General features: G+C 36.6%; 1 protein-coding gene across 16 annotated transcripts in view; it reads left to right on the top strand.

Moving 5' to 3' along the window:
- Positions 1 to 21,615, top strand: part of AHI1 (Abelson helper integration site 1) — a 210,875-nt gene that overhangs the window by 118,978 nt on the left and 70,282 nt on the right. For 15 of the 16 annotated variants that reach the window (XR_010126792.1, XR_008503349.2, XM_054493553.2 and 12 more), the window contains one exon: positions 17,969 to 18,024. The exons of the other annotated variant lie outside the window; for it this stretch is intronic. Coding sequence is in view for 13 of the 15 variants with exons in the window: in XM_054493553.2 (XP_054349528.2) it covers positions 17,969 to 18,024 (56 nt within the window). In the remaining 2 variants the exon portion in view is untranslated. The remainder of the gene's footprint in view (positions 1 to 17,968; positions 18,025 to 21,615) is intronic. 16 annotated transcript variants of the gene reach the window in all.

The raw sequence follows: 21,615 nt of genomic DNA, 5'->3' as shown, positions 1-21,615 counted from the left end.
GAGTCAGGGCATATTATACTAATAAATTATCCCTTGAAGTGTGTTTTTTTCTAATTGTAAAGGAACAAATACTAATCATGGAGAATTATAGATAACTGACATCTCTGATTGGGACAGTAATTTTCCCAGAAAACATTATTTTTCAATAAACATAGTAAATGTATTGAATAGAGCAATCAACATGTAGAATATAAATATATAATATTTATTCATTCATGCATTAATTTTTTAGCTTTCTCTTATTTTTAGGAAGGTGATCTGATAAATCCAGAGTTGAGAAGGAGTGCTCTGTTTGTTTTCTAATTGCTTTTAATAATGCTGAGACATTTTTAAAATAAGAACTCAGGCTAGGCTCAGTGGTTCATGCACCTGGTACTTTGGGAGGTTGGGGCAGGAAGTTTGCTTGAGGCCAGGAATTCAAGACAAGCCTGGGCAACATAGTGAGACCCCGTTACTGCAAAAAAATTAAAAAATTAGCTGAGTGTGGTGGTACATGCCTGTAGTCCCACTACTCGGGTGGCTGAGTTGCGAGGATCACTTGAGCCCAGGAGATCAAGGCTGCGGGGAGCCATGATTATGCCACTGCACTCCATCCTGGGCAACCAAGCAAGACCCTGTATCATAAATAAATAAATAAATAAATAAATAAATAACTCAAAACCAGATTACTCTGCTTATGTGGAATATTTTACAGTGTTCAAAACTGTTAAAAATTCGGTTGCCTACTATAAGATAATCGTCTATTCAGGCAAAACTGTTGAAGATTCGGTTTGCCTACTGTAAGATAATTAAATGTCTATTCAGGGCCTATTATTCCCCAACTTTATTTTGAAATTTTTTTTAACCACAAAAAATTGGAAAAATGTAAAATAAAACCCCTAAATTTGCATTTGCTTCTTCCTTCCCAAAACTTCATCATACATCTGCTAAAGTAAGGATATTTTACTGTCTAACCACAGTACCATTATCATACCTAAGAAAAATAACCAAGATTCTAATCTAATAAACAGTTTGTATTCAGATCTCCCTAATTGTGTCAAATAAGTCTCAAGCAGTTTTTTGTTTACTTGCTTATTTTATTCAGCATCCAGTCTGGATTCATACTTAAATTGCTTGTCATGTCATTAATATCAGTTAATCTAGAATCTTCCTTTGGTTGTTATGACATTGACTTTTGAGTCAAACTGGACCAACTTTTTTTTTTTTTTTTTTTTTTTTTGAGATGGAGTCTCGCTCTGTCACCCAGGCTGGATTGCAATGATGCGATCTCAGCTCACTGCAACCTTCACCTCCCGGGTTCAAGTGATTCTCCTGCCTCAGCCTCCCGAGTAGCTGGGATTACAGGCGTGCGTCACCACGCCCAGCTAATTTTTGTATTTTTAGTAGAGATGGGGTTTCACCATGTTGGTCAGGCTGGTCTCGAACTCCTGACCTCGTGATCCGCCCGCCTTGGCCTCCCAAAGTGCTGGGATTATAGGCGTGAGCCACCGCACCTGGCCTTGGACCCACTGTCTTATAAAATGTCCGACATTTTGAATGTATTTCATCCTGATTATATTCAGGCTAAACTTTTCTGGCAAAAATACTATTAAAAAAATCTAAAAGTACATGTAAATGGTTTGCATCATATCAGGTGCATATCATGTCAGCTTGTCCCACTTTTGGTGTTGTCAAATTTAGTCCTTAATTAAGGTGGTGAACACCAGATCTCTTCATTGTAAAAATTAATTTTTTTTCTTTGTAACTGTTGAATAATCTGTGGAATGATACTTTAAGGCGATGTGAGTATCTTGTTCCCAGCCTTCCTTTGTTCTTTGTGTACGTTCCTTCCTTAGTGGGCTTAGTAACCCTACTTAGTGGTTTCAGTGTCCATTGATGATCCTGGCCTGAAATAATTATTGTAGTGGTCTGAGGATACAAAATGGTGTTTTCTAGTGCTGTTATCACCTTATTCTTCAGTCGAGCATTTTCTTCGCCGCCACCACTGCCCCCCCCCCCGCCCCCCGTTCCTGTCTTTCTTTCTATATGAGTACTATGGGTTTTTTTCATTCAATTTGTTGTACTACTTTTCTAACATTTTTTGAGCGTGGCTCAAATTGTCCCCTAATTTGGCGAAGGAGAGCCCATTCATTCCTGCTCTTATGTCCTTTGATATGAACCAGTTAGCCTTTGAGCACTTCTGTGCTTATAATGTCCTAAGTTCGTCTGGTACTATCCCTACCCCAGAGCTGGAATCAGTCATTTCTCCAAAGAACTCTGATACTATTAGTAGGTAATGCAATTTAGAAACTAAAATCTGGGACTAAGTACACTCATTGCTATTGGGGAATCATTCCTTCTAGATCCTTTCAGTGAACATAACTTGAAAATATATTTTTACGAAATCAAGTTTATATTGATATTCCCAGTTATCTTTATTGTATATTTGTATGCTTTCGTTTGACATAATAGGGAGCCTTGTCATTTATCAATAATAAAGGCTACAAATATTTTTCCCATTTTGTCATTTGGCTTTTGACTTTGCAGTACAAATGTTGCAAAGTATGGATTCAATTTATTTTTCAAAATGTCCATCCACTTGTCCCCAACATATTGTCCCAACACCATGTGTTTGAAAACATCTCTTCTTCTTCATAAACCATATGTACTTGAATCTTTTTCTAAACATTTTAATCTGTTCATCTACATGGCTACTCATGTGTTAATACTGCATTATTTTAGCTACAGAGGCTTTTTATGATATATACTAATATTGAGTAGTGTTTATTTCCAGTGGTTGCTCGTTTTTTTCCCCTCAGGATTTTTTTAAGGTATTCTTACATGTTCTTCTATATGTTTTTTAGAATCAACTTGTCTAGTGCTGGAAAAAAAAAACTTTTTAAAAATTAAAATCATATTAAATTTATATATTGTCTTGGGAGAGCTCACATTTATATGATGCTACATTGTCTTGTCACACAACATGGGATATTCCAACTAGATACTCCTCAACTTACAATAGAGTTATAGCCCAGTAAACCCATAATATGTCAGAAAAGCGTCCAAACCTACCAAGCATCATACTTTAGCCTAGCCTGCCTTAAACATGCTCAGAACACTTACATTAGCATACAGTTGGGCCACATCATCTAAGACAAAGCCTATTTTATAATTAAGTGTTGAATGTCTCATGTAATTTATTGAATATTTCACTGAAAGTGAAAAACTGAGTAGTTGTATGGGTACTCAAAGTATGCTTTCCACTGAAAGCATGTTACTTTCAAAGTATGGTAAAGTTGAAAAATTGTTAAGTCAGACCTTCATAAGTCAAGGACCACCTGGACTTTTGTGTTTTTCAGAAGTATTTTAAGGTGTTCTTCATACTGTTTTACACATTTTTTGTTGTATTTATTCATATTATTATTTATATTGCCCTTATAAGTGAAATATTCTCTTTCATTATATCTTCTAATTTGTTTGAATATGTAAGAGAAATTGACTTTTGTATATTAAATTTTATATGATGCTGACTTTCCAGTTTATTAGTTCTGGTACTGATTGTGTTAATTTTAGCATTGATTCTTCCGGACTTACTAGATATAAAATGATATTATCTGCAAAACGTAGTTTACCTTCTTTTCCAATTCTTAAGAAAGGCTTGCAGTCTCAGTACAGATAACTTCTTCACATTAAACTAGCAGAAAAGGGCCAAGCGCGGTGGCTCACGCCTGTAATCCCAGCACTTTGGGAGGCTGAGGCGGGCAGATCACGAGGTCAGGAGATCGAGACCGTCCTGGCTAACATGGTGAAACCCCGTCTCTACTAAAAATACAAAAAATTAGCCAGGCGTGATGGCGGGCACCTGTAGTCCCAGCTACTCAGGAGGCTGAGGCAGGAGAATGGCGTGAACCTGGAGGTGGAGCTTGCAGTAAGCCGAGATGGCGCCACTGCACTCCAGCCTAGGCAACAGAGCAAGACTCCATCTCCAAAAAAAAAAATATATATATATATATATATATATAAACTAGCAGAAAAGATCTCTGCCTTCTGTAACTGTATTCTACTGGAATGTAATAAATTTCATGTTTTCATAGGCACAGATAATCAAAGCATAATTCTATCTTTGTTCTATATAGAAAGATCCCCGGGGATTGCCAAAACTGACATAGGATGCATAGGTATCATATTGCTCGAAACAAGTAATTCTTAAGATGTCATGAAAGGAAGGTTAGAGCTTCTCCTGTTCCCAGAACAGTGCCTTGTGCTTAGCAAGTAGCTTGTAACCATTTGGTAATGATACATAAGATTGCTGGATATATGTTCTGTCTTCAACACTTGGCACATGTTCCTGTCTGTTTTTGTTTTGCAGCATATCTGTTTGTCTTTGTTCTTCTTTCTTTGATCATAGTCCTGAGTTAAAGGTTGGTAGGGTTTAGGAAAACTAAAAAATGTATGCTTTCAGCTGTTCAGATTAGGTACAGTGGAGTAAAATGTCATGATCTGATTTTCTACAAAATAAATACTAAAAGTGTCTCCCAAGAAACATAAAATTTCTTTTATTAGCTTCTCTAGAATGTATTAGTATCTGGGAAATTAGGGAAATGTTTAAGTATAGTCATGCATCGCTTAACAGTGGGGATACATTTTAAGAAATGCATAGTTAGGTGATTTTTTTCATTATGCAAATATCATAGAGTGTACTTACACAAACCTGGATAGTATAGCCTACTACACCTAAGCTATATGGTATGGCCAACTGTTCCTACACTACAAACCTGTACAGCATGTGACCATACCTAATGCTGTAGGCAGTTGTAACACAATGGTAAATAATTGTGTATCTAAACATAGAAAAGGTACAGCAAAATGCAGTATTATAATCTTATGGGACCCTCATTGTATATGCGATCTGTCATTGACTAAAACATCATTACTCAGCACATGACTGTAATACATTTCAGTTTTGCACTAAGTTTAGGAACATTACCAAAGGGTAAATTAACGTTTTTTAAAACAGTCCTAGAACGTTAACTCAGGCATTCTGATGACTAATACATCTAACACTGCATTGTAGCATATGAATCTGGTGAATGTGGCATAGGAGAATAGATTCATTCAGTTAATATTTGAGTCAATTCTTGAAGACCTTCTATATTTTAAGCATTTGGGTTAAGCACTGTGGATATGAAGATGAAAAAAATCAGGTCCCAACCACAGGGGTTAAACAAACACATAAATGGGTCTGAAGGGTTTGTGGCTTAGAGGTGTGGGCGTCAGTCCAGGTACTGCTGCTTTTAGTTATATGACCTTAGGAATGTTACCTACCTTCTAATTTACTTTCTGAAAGCCACTGTTTCCTTCCTTTAAAATAGGGTTATCTTGTTATGTAGTAATTAACTTAAACTTCTTTTGTGTGTATTTGACAAAGTCTCACCCTGTCACCTGGGCTGGAGTGCAATGGTGCAACCATAGCTCACTGAAGCCTTGACCTCCCAGGCTCAACTCAAGCCATCCTCCCAAGTAGCTGGACTACACATGCACACCCACATCCAGCTAATTTTTTTTTCTTTTTTTTTTTTTTTTTAGTAGAGACAGGGTCTCGCTATGTTGCCAGGGCTAATCTCAAACTCCTGGGCTTAAACAATTCTGCCTCAGCCTCCCAAAGTGCTGGAATTACAGGCATGAGCCACTGCACCTGGCAAGAAATCTTAATACTTGTTTTTTGTTTGTTTTGGTTTAATTTAAAAGACTCTCTAATTCTTCCATTGGCATCAGTGTCACTACCAGTTCTAGTTTATTTCTTCTTCTTCAGGCTACTGAGGCTCTTGAAGAAAATTTTTTCTTTGCCTCTTCATCGTCTGTTGCCCCAGCTATACTGATGGAAGTCTGAGTTGTGGCAAAATCAAACCTGCCCAACTGATACCCCTCTGCTGGGGCACAGGAGTAAGGCTGTCTTCTCAAGTCTCATCAGTTGCAAGTTACAGCCATCTCCCAATGACTGGGACTGAATGCCAGTTCTTCCAGAAGCCATTTCTTCCAGGTGTATAGACCCTTTTTAGGGTTATTATGATTCATAGGATCTGCTAGGCCCTTAATGTACTACAAACATTAAACTTACAGATATTGCCCGTTTCCAAGGGGATTTATAGCTTCTGCTGGCTGAAAGCCCTCAGTGAACTCTGAAAACTTAATTTTCTACTCACACCTTTGGAAAAAGTCTGCTTACCCTGCACAGATCCTTGCTCAACACCGAGTAGAACAAAGTCCTCCCACCCCAACCCTTTGACTTGACATATTGGCACTGAGATCCCAGGAAAACTTCATTCTGATATATACTCCAGGGTTTGCCAGCCTTCTTGTCTTAGTCTTCATAGATCTTTAGAAAGAAACTAAACTATATGACTTCAAATGTTAAAATCTCTAGAGTAGAAAGGATGTTCACATAGAAGATTAGTTGAAAAGATTATCATGAAGATAAAAGTTGTGAAGGTAAAGATGAGCTATAAAATTAAATAATGGGATAAAATTTCCCTGAGCATAACAATGATAAGACTCTACAGGTCAAAGGGTTTATCAAGTCCCAGGAAAAGATTAATGATAACAAAGGCACTCAGCCGTACTCTAGTGAAATTCCTGATTTCCTAGGTAAAGGAAAAATATCACAAGCTTCTATAGAGGAGGAACAGGTTCTTTACATAGGAAAGAAAATCACATGAGCACCTGACATATCTAAAACACTAGAAGCTGGCTGATAGTGGAATAACATATAGGCAACCAAGATAAAGGGTTTCTTATCCAAAGGAAGGCATATTTGGATATACAAGGATTTAGAGAGTACTGTAACCAAATGACAATTGAATGAAACAGAAATTTCAAGACAGAGGGAAACATTAGATTTTTCTGTTAGGCATAGAGGAAAAGATTAGGTGTTTTCTTACACTATATCATTTTGTTTCATAAATTCACACTTAGCGCTTCTACAAATTCCCATGCATTTTTATCTCTTTAAACTTAACTATATAAAAAGAATAGAGAAATAAAAGCCTTCCAAAAGTTTAATCTTGATGTGGAGCAAGGAGATATTGGTATGTATAGTATCTTGGTTAGAGAGAGGTTTAGACATAAATTTATTTGGATAAATAATAAATGTATTTATTACTGTTAGAATCCAGAAGGGAACTAATAGCAGATTTTAAGCGTTGGTAAAATTGAAAACAAGAATTCAAGATCAACAGGCAAGAAAAAAAAGGAGTATCCACTGAAATAGACCAAAAACAAGAAAATTTTAAAAAGCAACAATATAAATAATTGGAAGTAGAGTTTTGCTTCTAATTAATATGTACATTGTAATGATCATCACTCTTAGCATATTATTGAGAAGACCTCACATAAACTAAAAAGCCATCAAAGAGATGTGGTCACAGAGAATTCTAAATAAAATAAATTGCAAAGAGAAATGAACCCTACTGCATAAAGAAGTAAAGATAAGCAGTCACTTAAATACATGGGAACATTTATTGAGATAGAAACCAGGCAAGCAGAGGAGCAAGCCTTCTATAAGCAGAGCTACTGCTGAGGCAAGGAGAGATTAGCTGAACTTCTAAGGACTATGTGGACTGGCATGATAGATTAGAATCTGAAAGATCCCAAATGTCACTGAGTCCTCTCCGCCTATCACTTCTCCCCAAGAGGACTTTTGAAGCTTAAGCACTGACAGGAAACTGGGAGTAAGGCAGAGAGAGTTCCCATAATCTCTAGAAGTTTAAATCCCAAACTCCCCCTAGAAGGAATAACTCATCTCATTTTGGGGAGAGTTATAATAGGTGTATTGAAATTAAGCAACAGCCCAGTCCCAACCCAAGTCAACTCCTGATTTGAAAAGAGATCTACCCCTCACCCTAGCTTTCTGAAAAAGGAAATGGTGAGCCTTTTCTGAGGGAAGACGTTTGCTATTTCAGTCTGCTGATTACATGTCTGGCAGTTCTAACCTATAATCAAATTCTGAGGCATGTGAATTAGCAGAAATAGATGACCCATAACAAAAAGAAAATGAATAAAAGGAATCCTACAGATAATCAAAATGTTGGAATTAGCAGGCAAGAATTTTAAAATATCTGTTACACATATGTTAAATAACTTATGAGGAACCATGAGCAAAAGGAGTGCAAAGATGGAGAATTTCATGGAAGTCAGGATTTCCATTTAAAAGAAATGGAAATTCTAAAAAATAAATGAATTATAGTCTAGACCTGAAGAGTATAACAGATAAAATGAAAATTCATTAGATGGACCTAACAACAGATAACAGCAGATAACAACAGATAGGACACCTTAAAAGAAAGGACCACTGAACTGGAGGGCAAAACAATAAAAATTATACTGATTATTCAAATTGAAACAAAGATGAAGAGGAGGCATGGGAAGAAGAAAGAGTCAGATCTGTGTGACCCCGTGAAATGGATTAAACATGCAACTGGAATTGCAGAAGGAAAACAGAAAATATGGGTGAAGAAATATTTGAAGAAATAATGGGCTAGTAGTTTTCCTCTAATTAAAGACAACCTATAGACATAAAAAGCTTAGCAAGGAGAAGTAGTCATCAGCATTTAAAGCTTGTTTCCATAACTGTTGATGCTGTCTCAAAATGGCAGATAGGAGGCAGGACTAACTTGCAGCTCCCACTCGGACGGACAGAGCAGTGCACAGAGAATCACATTGTGAACTTTTGCTCCAAGAACTACCACCAGAAAAGCCGAGAGAATCCACAGACCTGTTAGAGGAGGCAGCTTGCTGCTACGTGCTCTGTGAGACAGCTGAAAAACTGAGTGCCCAAAGTGTGAGAGAGGGAATGTCCACCCCTGAACACACATCCTCATTGGGGAACCTGAAGGTCCAGATCACCAGAAAAGGATTTGACCTTACCTGGAGCTGAGACGAATTTAGAGAGCCGAGTGAAATATAGGGGTAGAGGAAGCAGTGGGAAGAGCCCTGTGGGCACTCTTGGTCCTCAGGGAAGCCATTCCTGCATTCCTGACTGTCTTGCAGGAGTCCTTGGGGAGGGCTGCCAGTGGAATTGGAGAAAGACCACAAGGAGAAGGAAACTTCTAGCTGAAGTTTGTAACAATTTCAACTGAAGGCAAAGTTTCCTGGACAGAATCCAAAGGAGAGAGCAAATGAGGAGTGCAGATACGAGCACAGAATCCACAGCAGGTGGGAAGGTGCAAAACCTGAAAGCCCTGCTTGCTTTCTCAGAAGGGAGGCTTGTAGCCTGGGGGCAAGTTCTCAACCCTGCTCACTGGCTGCCTGGAAATAAACTCCTTGCTACTGAGGGGTAGAGTGGGAACGAGAGTGGCATTTTGGGATGCATGGGAAGTGGGTCAGGCCTGTCACTACTGCCTTTCCTTCACTTCCCTGGTGACCTATATGACCCAGCAGAGGCAGCCATAATCCTCCTGGGAAAGTAACTCCATCAGCCTGAGAACCACATCCCCATCCCACACAGCAGTTGCAGCAAGCCCTGCCCAAGGAGAGTCTGAGTTCAGACATACCTAATCCTGCGGACGCCCCCCACCACCACCATGGTCTTTCTCTACCTGTCCTGGTACCTTAAGACAAAGGATGTAATCTCTTGGGAGCTCTGTGGCCCTGCCCACCACCTAAGAAACCCGAATACTTATCCAGGTGACCCTAGGGCAAGCTTGTATCCTCCCTATTCTACCACAGCTTATGTTCTCTTGAAAGCACCACCTTCTGGCTGGAAACCAACCAACACAAAACCAGCACACTAAACAAAACTACAACCAAGGACCATCACAGAATCCACTTCACTCCCCTGCTACCTCCACCAGCGCAGGTGCTGGTGTCCATGGCTGAGAGACCTGAAGACGGATCACATCACCAGACTCTGCAGAAACTCCCCAGTACCAACACAGAGCCTGGTGGCTCTGCTGGGTGGCTGGGCCCAGAAGAGAAACAACAATCACAGCTCCCAGGAAGCCCCATCCTTAGGGGAATGGGGAAAGCACCACATCAGGAGCATCCCATGGGACAGAAGAATCTGAACAATAGTCCTTGAGCCACAGATCTTCCCTCTGACATAATCTACCCAAATGAGAAGGAGCCAGAAAAACAATTCTGGTAATATGGCAAAACAAGGTTCTTTAACACGCCCAAAAGATCACACTAGCTCACCAGCAATGGATCCAAACCAAGAAGAAATCTCTGAATTGCCAGAAAAAGAATTCTGAAGGTCAATTATTTAGCTACTCAAGGAGGCACCAGAGAAAGGTGAATACCAACTTAAAGAAATTTTTTAAATGATACAGGATATGGATGGAAAAATCTCCAGAGAAACAGATAGAATAAATAAAAAACAATCACAACTTCTGGAAATGAAGGACACACTTAGGGAAATGCAAAATACACTGGAAAGTCTTAGACTCAAACAAGTAAAAGAAAGAACATAAGAGCTGAAAGACAAGGCTTTCTAATTGACCCCATCCGACAAAGACAAAGAAAAAATTTTTTTAATGAACAAAGCCTCTTGGAAGTTTGGTATTATGTTAAATGACCAAATCTAAGAAGAATTGGTGTTCCTGGAAGGAGAGAAATCCAAAAGTTTGGAACACATACTTGAGGGAATAATCTAGGGAAACTTCCCTGGTCTTACCAGAGATACAGACATCCAAATACAAGAAGCTCAAAGAACACTTGGGAAATTCATCACAAAAAGATCATCACCTAATCACATCATCAGGTTATCTAAAGTCAAGATGAAGGAAAGAATCTTAAGAGCTGTGAGGCAAAAGCATCAGGTAACCTATAAAGGAAAATCTGTCAGATTAATAGCAGATTTCTTAGCAGAAATCCTAGAAGCTAGAAGGGATTGCGGTCCTATCTTTAGCCTCCTTAAACAAAACAGTCATCAGCCAAGAATTTTGTATCCAGAGGAACTAAGCTTCATAAATGAAGGAACTCCAAAAGGAACCGTCAAAACCATGTAAATACATGGAAGTTAAATAAACTGATCCCAAATGATCATTGGGTCAACAATGAAATCAAGATGGAAATTTAAAAATTCTTTGAACTGGATAATAATAGTGATACAACTTGTCAAAACTGCTGCAATACAGCAAAAGCAGTGCTAAGAGGAAAGTTCATAGCCGTAAATGCCTACAATCATCTGAAAGAGCACAGGCAGACAAACTAAGGTCACACCTCAAGGAACTAGAGAAACAAGAACAAACCAAACCCAAACCCAGCAGAAGAGAAAAAATAACAAAGATCAGAGCAGACCTAAATGAAACAACAAAAAAATACAAAAGATGAATGAAATGAAAAGCTGGTTCTTTGAAAAGATTAACAAAATCGATAGACCATTAGTAAGATTAACCAAGAAAAGAAGAGAGAGGATCCAAATAAGCTCAATTAGAAACGAAATGGGGGATATTACAACCAAACCACAGAAATACAAAAGATTGTTCAAGGCTACTGTGAAAGCCTTTATGCATACAAATCAGAAAACCTAGAGGAGATCAATAAATTGCTGGAAATATACTATCCTTCTAGATAAAACTGCATAGAAATAGAAACTCTGAACAGACCAATAACAAGCACAAAGATTGAAATGGTAATAAAAAAATTGCCATCAAAAATAAGTCCAGGACTAGATGGATTCACAGCTGAATTCTGTCAGACATTCAAAGAAGAATTGTTACCAGTCCTCTTGACACTATTCCAAAAGATAGAGAACAAGGGAATCTTTCCTAAATCATTCTGTGAAGCCCGTATCGCCGTAATACCAAAGCCAGGAAAGGACATAACAAAAAAAAGAAAACCACAGACCAATATCCCTGATGAACATAAATGCAAAAATCCTCAACAAAATACTAGCTAACCAAATCCAGTAGTGTATCAAAAAGATAATGTACCATGATCAAGCAGGGATGGTTTAACATATGCAAGTCAATAAGTGTGATACACAACTTAGAATTAAAAATAAAAGTCATATGGTCATCTCAATAGAAAAAGCATTTGACAAAATCCAGCGTCCTTTATGATTAAAACCCTCAGCAAAATTGATGTAGAAGGGACATACCTTAAGGTAATAAGAGCCATCTGTGACAAATCCACAGCCAACATTATACTGAACAGGGAAAAGTTGAAAGCACTCCCCCTGAGAACTGGAACAAGACAAGGATGCCCACGTTCACCACTTCTGTTCAACGTAATACTGGAAGTCCTAGCCATAGCAATCAGACAAGGGAAAGAAATAAAGGACATTCAAATCAGTAAAGAAGTCAAACTGTCGCTGTTTGCCAATGATATGATTGTATACCTAGAAAACCCTAAAGACTCATCCAAAAACCTCCTAGATCTGATAAATTAATTCAGTAAAGTTTCTGGATGCAAAATCAATGTACACAAATCAGTAGCACTGCTAAATACCAACAGTGACCAAGCTGAGAATCAAACCAAGAACTGAACCCCCTTTACAGTAGCTGCAAAAAATAAAATAAAATACTTAGGAATGTACCTAACCAAGGAGGTGAAAGATCTCTACAAGGAAAAGTACAAAACAGTGCTGAAAGAAATCACAGATGACACCAAAAAAAGATGGAAACACATCCTATGCTCATGGATGGGTAAAATCAATATTGTGAAAATGACCGTACTGCCAAAAGCAATAAAAAAGTCAATGCAATTTCCATCAAAATACCACCATCATTCTTCGCAGAACTAGAAAACAATCCTAAAATTAATATGGAACCAAAAAAGAGCCCATGTAGCGAAAGCAAGACTAAGCAAAAAGAACAAATCTGGAGGCATCACATTACCCAACTTCAAACCATATTATAAGGCTATAGTCACCAAAACAGCATAGTACTGATATTAGACCAATGGAACAGAATAGAGAACCCAGAAATAAACCCACATACCTGACAGCCAACTGATCTTCGACAAAGCAAACAAAACATAGAGTGAGGAAAGGACACCCTATTCAACAAATGGTGCTGGGATAATTGGCAAGCCACATGTAGAAGAATGAAACTAGATCCTCATCTCTCACTTTATACAAAAATCAACTCAAGATGACACCCTATTCAACAAATGGTGCTGGGATAATTGGCAAGCCACATGTAGAAGAATGAAACTGGATCCTCATCTCTCACTTTATACAAAAATCAACTCAAGATGGATGAAAGACTTAAATCTAAGACCCAGAATCATAAAAATTCTGGAAGATAATATCAGAAAAACACTACTAGACATTGGCTTAGGCAAATACTTTATGACCAAGAACCCAAAAGCAATTGCAACAAAAACAAAGATAAATAGATGGAACTTAGTTAAACTAAAAGGCTTCTGCACAGCAAAAGAATCAGCAGAGTAAACAGAGAACTACGGTGGGAGAAAATCTTCTCAAAGTATGCATCTGACAAAGGACTACTATCCAGAATCTACAAGGAACTCAAACAAATAAGAAAAAAAAATCCCATCAGAAAGTGGGCTAAGGACATGTATCGACAATTGACAGTTGTCAGAAGAAGATATACAAATGGCCAACAAGCATATGAAAAAATTCTCAGCATCACTAATGATCAGGGAACTGCAAATCAAAACTGCAATGTGATGCCACCTTACTCCTGTAGTAATGGCCATAATCAAAAAATAATAGATGTTGGTGTAAATGTGGTGAAAAGGGAACATCCCTGCATTGCTGGTGGGAACATGAACTAGTACAACCACTATGGAAAACAGTGTGGAGATTCCTTAAAGAACTATTAGGTTGGTGCAAAAGTTACTGCAGTTTTTGCCATTAGTTTCAATTAGCAAAATCCGCAATTACTTTTGCACCAACCTAATAAAAGTAGCTGTTTTGGTCCAGCAATCCCACTACCATCTACCCAGAGGGGAAAAAAAGTCATTGTACAAAAAAGGTACTTGCACACACGTTCATAGCAGCACAATTTGCAATTGCAAAAATATGGAACCATCCCAAATGCCCATCAATCAACAAGTATATATATGTATATACACCACATTTTCTTTATACATATATATATACACACACTCACACCTACACACACACACCATGGAATACTACTTAGTCATAAAAAGGAATGGAATAATGGCATTCACAGCAACCTGGATAGAATTGGAGACTCTTATTCTAAGGACTTTGGGGACTTGGGGGAAAGGGTGGAACAGGGGTGAGGGATAGAAGAGTACACATTGGGTACAGTGTACGCTGCTTGGGTGACAGATACACAAAATCTCAGAAATCACCACTAAAGAACTTACCCATGTAACCAAACACCACTTGTTCCTCAAAGACCTATTGAAATAAAAAATAAAATTTAAAAAAATAAATAAAATGTAAAAGCTTAGCAAAATCCAAGGATACACACATACACATATACATATATATAAATGAAACCATAGCTACCTCCTAATTAAACTGAAGAAAATGAAAAATTTATATTCCTTTAGAGTATAAATATACACACGTGTGTGTGTGTATGAAACCATACCTAGGTACCTCCTGATTAAACTAAAAAGAAAATTACAAAAGCAGCCAGAGGGGAAAAGTGTTACGTTCAGGGAAATCATAGTAAGAATGATGACTTCCTTCTCATAAGAAATAATGGAATGAAATCATTTTCTAAAAGAAAATGGCTATTAACCTAGATTTCAATACCCAGCAAAACATTCTTTGTAAATGAATCCCTACTAAAGATTTTTCAGGAAAAAACAACATATAGTCACCAGCAGACTTACACTACAAAATAACGGGGGGTTAATGATCTCATGTGAAAGCCTGAATCTGTAAGAAGGAATAAAGATAAATATATCGGTTTAAAACAACAATACTGACAATATATTGTGTTTATAACATAGAAGTTAAATATAAGGCAGCAAAAGCATAAAGGGTGGTTGGATAAATGGGGTTAACACTGTTTTAAGTTGCTTATATTATTCTTGAAGTAGAAGAAATCCTAATTCAAGGTGTAGTAAAGTTGTACGTTGTAATCTCTACATTAGCCATTAAAAAATATGAAGAGATGTAGCTAAAAAGCCATCAGAGGACATAAAATGGAAAAGTAAAACTATTTGACTATTCCAAAAGAATATAGAAAAAGAGGAAGAAAAGAACAAAAAGAAATGCAATAAGATAACAAAATGCTAAACTTCAACAAAGCCATATGAGTAATTGCATTAAATGTAAATAGTCAAATCATTGAAAGGCAGATATTGTTAGACTGGACAACCTAGCAGTAATATTTATGGATGGATTGATTCTTTATTCTGCTGACAGACTGCTTTTATAATTTTTTTCATTTTTATTTGTTGATAAGTCGATTTATTCTACCTATACTCTATATTCCTGAGTTCATTCGGATATATGCAGATTTTAAAATATTTCATAATAACATCAACATTTTAACTATATTTCTACACAATTATGTTGAATGAACATAACATTTATAATTTAGAGTATAAACAATAGTATTTTTATTTATTTCATATGTCCCAGAAAGTAAGTATATTATTAGTCAGGGTTCTCCAGAGAAATAGAACCAGTAGGAGGACCATAGAGAGAGAAAGGTTTACTTTAAGGAATTGTCTCAAACATTGTGGGGGCTGGCAAGACCAAAATCTGCAGGCTAGGCCAACAGGAGGGAGACGTAAGAAAGAGTTGCAGTTCCAGTCTGAAGGCAGCCTGTTGGCAGAATCCCGTCGCTCTCAGGTGAGTTTTCATTTTCTTAAGGCCTTCATCTGATTGGATGAGGCCCACTTAACATCATGGAGGGCAGTGTGCTTTACTCAAAGCCTGTTGATTTAAATGTTAATTCCATCCAAAACCTTCAAAGAAATATCTAGAATAATGTTTGATCAAGTATCTGGGTACCATGGCCTAGCTAAGTAGACATAATAATACTAACCATTATAGCATGCTACTTGTCATGAGCTTTCAATTATTGTTATACCTTAATAAAAGTGAAATGAGATACAAATGCAGATTTTTAAGTAAAATTTACCTAAAATAGGAAGTTATTTTGATATATTTTTTCTAAAGTTTATTCCTTTCTGTATATTTTTTACTGCAAGCTTGAACAAACATGCATGATTGTATTTCCAAATGATATTATTTATATATGTAATCTAAATTTAAAACTAAGATTATAACTTTGGATAATCCACTTTTTGAAATTCTAATTTTCAACACATTCTTATCCTAAAATTGAAACACTAAAATCTATAGAGTTTTTTTGTTTTTTTCTTGGTATTGTGTAAACTGTATATATAGATTTTTGCCTGGTTTGCTTTGGTTTTTATTATTTTAAAGTTCCTTTTCTCCAATTAAAATTACTTTCTATTTAGATAAGAATTTAAAAATCAGTGATCAGCCTAGGTCAATTTTATAGCAGTCAGATTACAATAGTGAGAAGACGTGTGTAAGATGTTGTTAATTGCTGAACTCTGGCATGACCACTCTCATTTGAAAGCCAGTTGCCATGCCACACTATTCTCAGTGGTTGCAGCTAGGATTGTGAGACTGTAGGAGCTGACAAAGTTGGGATTTCTCAATTTATTCTCTCTATATTTCTATATTGTTAAAATCCTACAATAGGAATCTACATTACTTATTTGCCTGCATGTTGTACCCTTTGAAAAAAAAATTAACCCAAAACTGGTGTTACTCTATGAATAAGAGTGTCTTTCCATCAAAATTACCTTAAAGATTTTATTACACTTAAGATGAAACTCTGTTCATTTGCTCTGTGGTTGTTTTTCAAAAAAGGATATCCATGTTTTACTAGACTCTTCTAGTCAGAAACTGTAATATATTCATCTTTTATCACTGAGTACCAAGAATAACCACTCAAAAATATTAGTCAATTGAATGAAGGTAGTATAGTGCTTTATACTTCACTGGCTAACAATAAATGTTAAAAAAAAAATTAATGAAACAAAAACTGCATGTTTCATGATTCATTTTGAAAATACTCTTGCAAAGCGATAAAAAGTGATTGTTTGTGTTGATCTCACTTAATCCTTTACCGTACTTTAAGAAAAATGAGTCATATGCTTGTAGAAGAGAAACTAACATTTAAACTAGGAATTTTACTAATTGCTATAACAGACATTGTAGTTCTTGCCTCTAGTCCTGCATATGACAGCCTTTAGCATTGTTTGAACAAACTATGTTAATATCCTAAATTATATGTTAGTTTCCTGGTGGACAGAAATTAGGAATTAAACAAGACCCACACTTGTGTTCATTTTTAACTTGAGTTAGACTTTGAACCAGTATCTTTACAGATGAGATCCCCTGTGTCATGTCCTGAAAGGGTGTTTATTACAAAGAAATGCAGTAGAGAACATTGGGAAGAAAAAGATAAATCCACACATGATAAAAGAATATTTCTCAAGATTAGCCATCTGTGTTATCATTTTAAAGGAGGGAATCAGGGGAACATTTTTCTTCAGATACTCATGGTGATTGAATAAATAGAGTATGTCATAGTAGAAGTCAGATGATCAAAGAGAAATTCAGATGGATTTATTTATTCTTTTGAGAAAATAAGACAGTGGTGATTCACTTCATAGCCCTTGTGATACTTCTTTTTAAAAACTTCATATCCTTGAATCAAATAAAACTTTCATGGAAGAAAAGCAGCAGAGCCCAGATAATTGTGTAATTTTTGAGCTGAGAGCAGGATATGGACACATCTTGCGCTGTTGCTAGACATCACTTGAATGAGAAAAAAGGCTTAGCTAACTTTGAGTCAGTTTAGACCAACTGTTTCTGACCAAAGAATTCATGATACATCTTAAAAGGATCCTACCTTCCAAGTGAGACTTTTTTCTTGGAAGCTGTGTGAGTCATAATAAATGTTTTTCTAATAAAATGGCATGAATATTTTCAACATAAAATGGACAGGCTTAATAACCAAATACTCACAATGTTTTCTTTCCACAGGTATTATCAGCATAGAAAGAAAGCCTTGTAACCATCCGGTAGATACAGCACCAATGGTAAGACAGTCTGTTGCTGCGTTGTTAAAAGTGTTAAGAAACTACAAAATTATACCGGTTATAGTTACAGTGCCATTGTAGAAAACTCTTACAACCTCCCTTTTGCCAAAAGTTATATCCCTGCAAGATTTGTCCATATTAATGTTGTTAACTTAGAAATAATTTATAGTTTTGATAATGTAATGTAAATATTTGTGCAAATTGATTTTTACCCTTCTAAAAATGAATGTTATTTTGTGCACTAGTTTCATTGTTTAAAGTGAATGTTTTATAATGGTGAAAAAAGGCCATTATGCTTCATTTCTCTTATAGGTTACTTTCGTTTATTATTATAGAACTGAAGTCTTATCTGTTATCCCTCTTCTCAACAAAAGGCATTTAACAATTATAGCATCTATTCACTATATTTAAAAAGTTGTATTAATAGAAGGAAGATAATTATTAGATTTCCCTTTTAGTCTCTGAATATAATATTTGTGTGAAACATATATTAGTTGCTAGTTTGCAATTGACTCATAAGATGATATAGAGTACACTGTACATTCCATAATCCTACTCTTATTTCTTATCCTTTGTATTCATAAGTCTTCCAAGTACTTCCTGTGATTCTCCATTTCCTATTGTGAGAAAGATTTGGTAATATAGGTTGAGTATCCCTTATCCAAAATGCTTGGGACCAGAAGTGTTTTGGATTTTGGTCTTTTTCAAATTTTGGAACATTCGTGTTACACTTCCTGCATCCCTGAGCCAAAAATTAGAAATCCAAAATGTCCCAATGAACATTTTCTTTGAAAGTCATGTCAATGTTCATTAAGTTTCAGCTTTTGGAGGGTTTCATATTTCAGGTTTTTGGATTAGGGATAGTCAAACTGTACCAATTAAGAAAATAAAGATGGCCGGACACAGTGACTCACGCCTGTAATCCCAGCACTTTGGGAGGCCAAGGCGGGCGGATCACAAGGTCAGGAGATTGAGACCATCCTGGCCGACATGGTGAAACCCCATCTCTACTAAAATACAAAAAATTATCTGGGCGTGGTGGTGCATGCCTGTAGTCCCAGCTACTCGGGAGGCTGAGGCAGGGGATCACTTGAACCCGGGAGGTGAAGGTTGCTGTGAGCCGAGATTGCACCACTGCACTTCAGCCTGGCATCAGAGCAAGACTCCATCTCAAAAATAAATAAATAAAGATAATATTAAACTATTTGAATTGTGTTGATGATTAATATATGCCTCAGTAGCAAATTGACTCTATTTTTTATTTGTTATAAATCCCTATGATTGATTTAACATATTTGATAACTTAATATGTGGGACTTCAGAAAAGACCAGTACATGAGGAATTAGCATAATCATTAAAAAGTACTTGACTGTAGTATGTATGTTTCAGTTATCCTTTAGTAAGTATGCTGAAAGAGTAGCCATAACATGATATAAATTTTATTCTTTAGTATTAAAAAGTTAAAGAATGGCAATTAAGAAAAATTTATTATTTTAATGTATTTGAATAATATATTCAGTCCTTTTTGATGTATTTTTCTGAGGAAGGATTGACTGCTCTTCTCCTTCTGTGTCTCTGCTACAAACTAAGGATGTTACTACCTCTTTCCCTGACAGCTCCCTGGCTTGCCAACACTTCATCTTTGCCCTTTCTCCATAACCTCTAAATAGAATCATAAGTCGGTTCATTATTATTACCCAGTGCCCTCTGGTCCCAGACCAGGACAAGTAAAGTCTGATTTTCACAGAAATGTAATTTTACCTAATTTCCATCCTTGAACCTATATTCTCTTATTTTCTTTAAAGGGCTTAGGAGAAGAAAATGTTTAGGATAGGGAGGAAAAAAAGGAGTCTAAAAATTTATCAAAGTGGGATATTTGTAGCCCCAAATTTTGTATTCTACTGACCCAAAAAGAAGAGATACCATGATTTAAGTATCTGTTAGAGCCTGAGAAAAAAACAGAAAGGGAGTGGGCCAGGATTTTAGAATAGCTGAGGCTGGGACCCTGAGTGACTTCTCGACCCTAGACCTAACCCTCAATTCCCAGCTTACTTCTTTACCCATTTTCACGCCCACGTCCCCCTTGCTCCAAGTACTGCCATGAATGGCAGTTCTAGGAGAGTGGTATATGCTAGTTGCAGCCATTAAATGGGTGAGGGAAATGAGCAAATGAGAATTTATCAGACCTCTTTTCAAAGGAAAGATATGTTTCTTTTTTTTTTTTTTTTTTTTTTGAGACAGTCTCGCTCTGTCGCCCAGGCTGGAGTGCCGTGGCACAATCTCGGCTCACTGCAATCTCCGTCTCCCGAGTTCAAGCAGTTCTCCTGCCTCAGCCTCCTAAGTAGCTGGGATTACAGACGTCCACCACCACGCCCAGCTAATTTTTGTATTTTTAGTAGAGATGGGGTTTCACCGTGTTGTTTAGGCTGGCCTCAAACTCCTGACCTCGTGATCCGCCCACCTTGGCCTCCCAAAGGGCTGGGATTACAGGCATAAGCCACCGCGCCTGGCCGATATGTTTCTTAACATTCCAAGTTGGAATTCTAAATGAAGTTTTCAGTAAATATATGGTTATGGTCAATCAAACTTGAGTTTAATTCTATAGTACTATAATACAATCCAGTGTCCCTTCAGTAAATAAAGATCAGCCTGAGAACAAAACCACCTCTGTCCCTTTGTTCCATGTCACCTCTCACTCTCTTTTTAATTCATTTGTTTCCTTTTTGTTTTTCATTTACTACATGAACTTTGATTTTTTTGTTTGGGTTTTTTTTTTTCTTTCTTACAAATAGTACCATATTTGTTTTTTTTGAGATACCTTTAATAGAAAGTGAAAAAAATCTCCACATGACATGACACCCCCTCCATCAAAAAGAATAACACCTCTATTTTTAACTGTCTATAATCGCTTAATTTTTTTGGCATGCTGAGCTCTTCATTTTGTTTATACCTCAGAGTACATTTTCTAGTTGTTCTTCAAGAATTAGAAAATGGGAAGTGAATTATCTGAGTCTGCATATTTTTAAATACTTGTCAGTTGCCTTTACTATTAGACAGCTTGCCAAGATTTTTAATTACTTGAACTTAACCTTTTCCCCTCAAAACATTGTGGAAATTGATTATCTTTGCATTCTGGCATTTAGTATTGCAGAAGAGACATTGGACATCAGACTGCTCGTCATTCTCTTGTGTAAGGGACCTATGTGGCCTGCTCGTATATTATAGATACTGTTTTATTTTCTTTATACCTAATGTCCTAGGTCAGATTTGATGGTTAAATGTGTGGCTTTCTTTTCACTAATTTTTGTCCTGAATGATATTCATTCAGACACTGTACTATTGATAGTAGAAAAAGTAAATAAGACATGAGATAATCATGATGTTAGATTGTATGAAAAGACTTACATCATGCCACTTTAAAAATTAGTCCCTCTGCACCTGCTTATCGCCTATAGTAAGTTAAGGATAATATCAGCCCAGATTAATCAGAGGTTATTTTCTGAACCCTAAAAGGCAGGTGTAAAAGTTAGTCAATTGTTAAGTCAGCACAAGTTTGAGTCCTGTATTTACTTTAAATGAAGGACTTATTT

This window comes from Pongo pygmaeus, chromosome 5 (genome assembly GCF_028885625.2).
Source record: "Pongo pygmaeus isolate AG05252 chromosome 5, NHGRI_mPonPyg2-v2.0_pri, whole genome shotgun sequence".
NCBI classification, from domain to species: Eukaryota; Metazoa; Chordata; class Mammalia; order Primates; family Hominidae; genus Pongo; species Pongo pygmaeus.
Note: the sequence above shows the minus strand (reverse complement) of the source record. Positions and strands in the feature narration are given on the sequence as shown.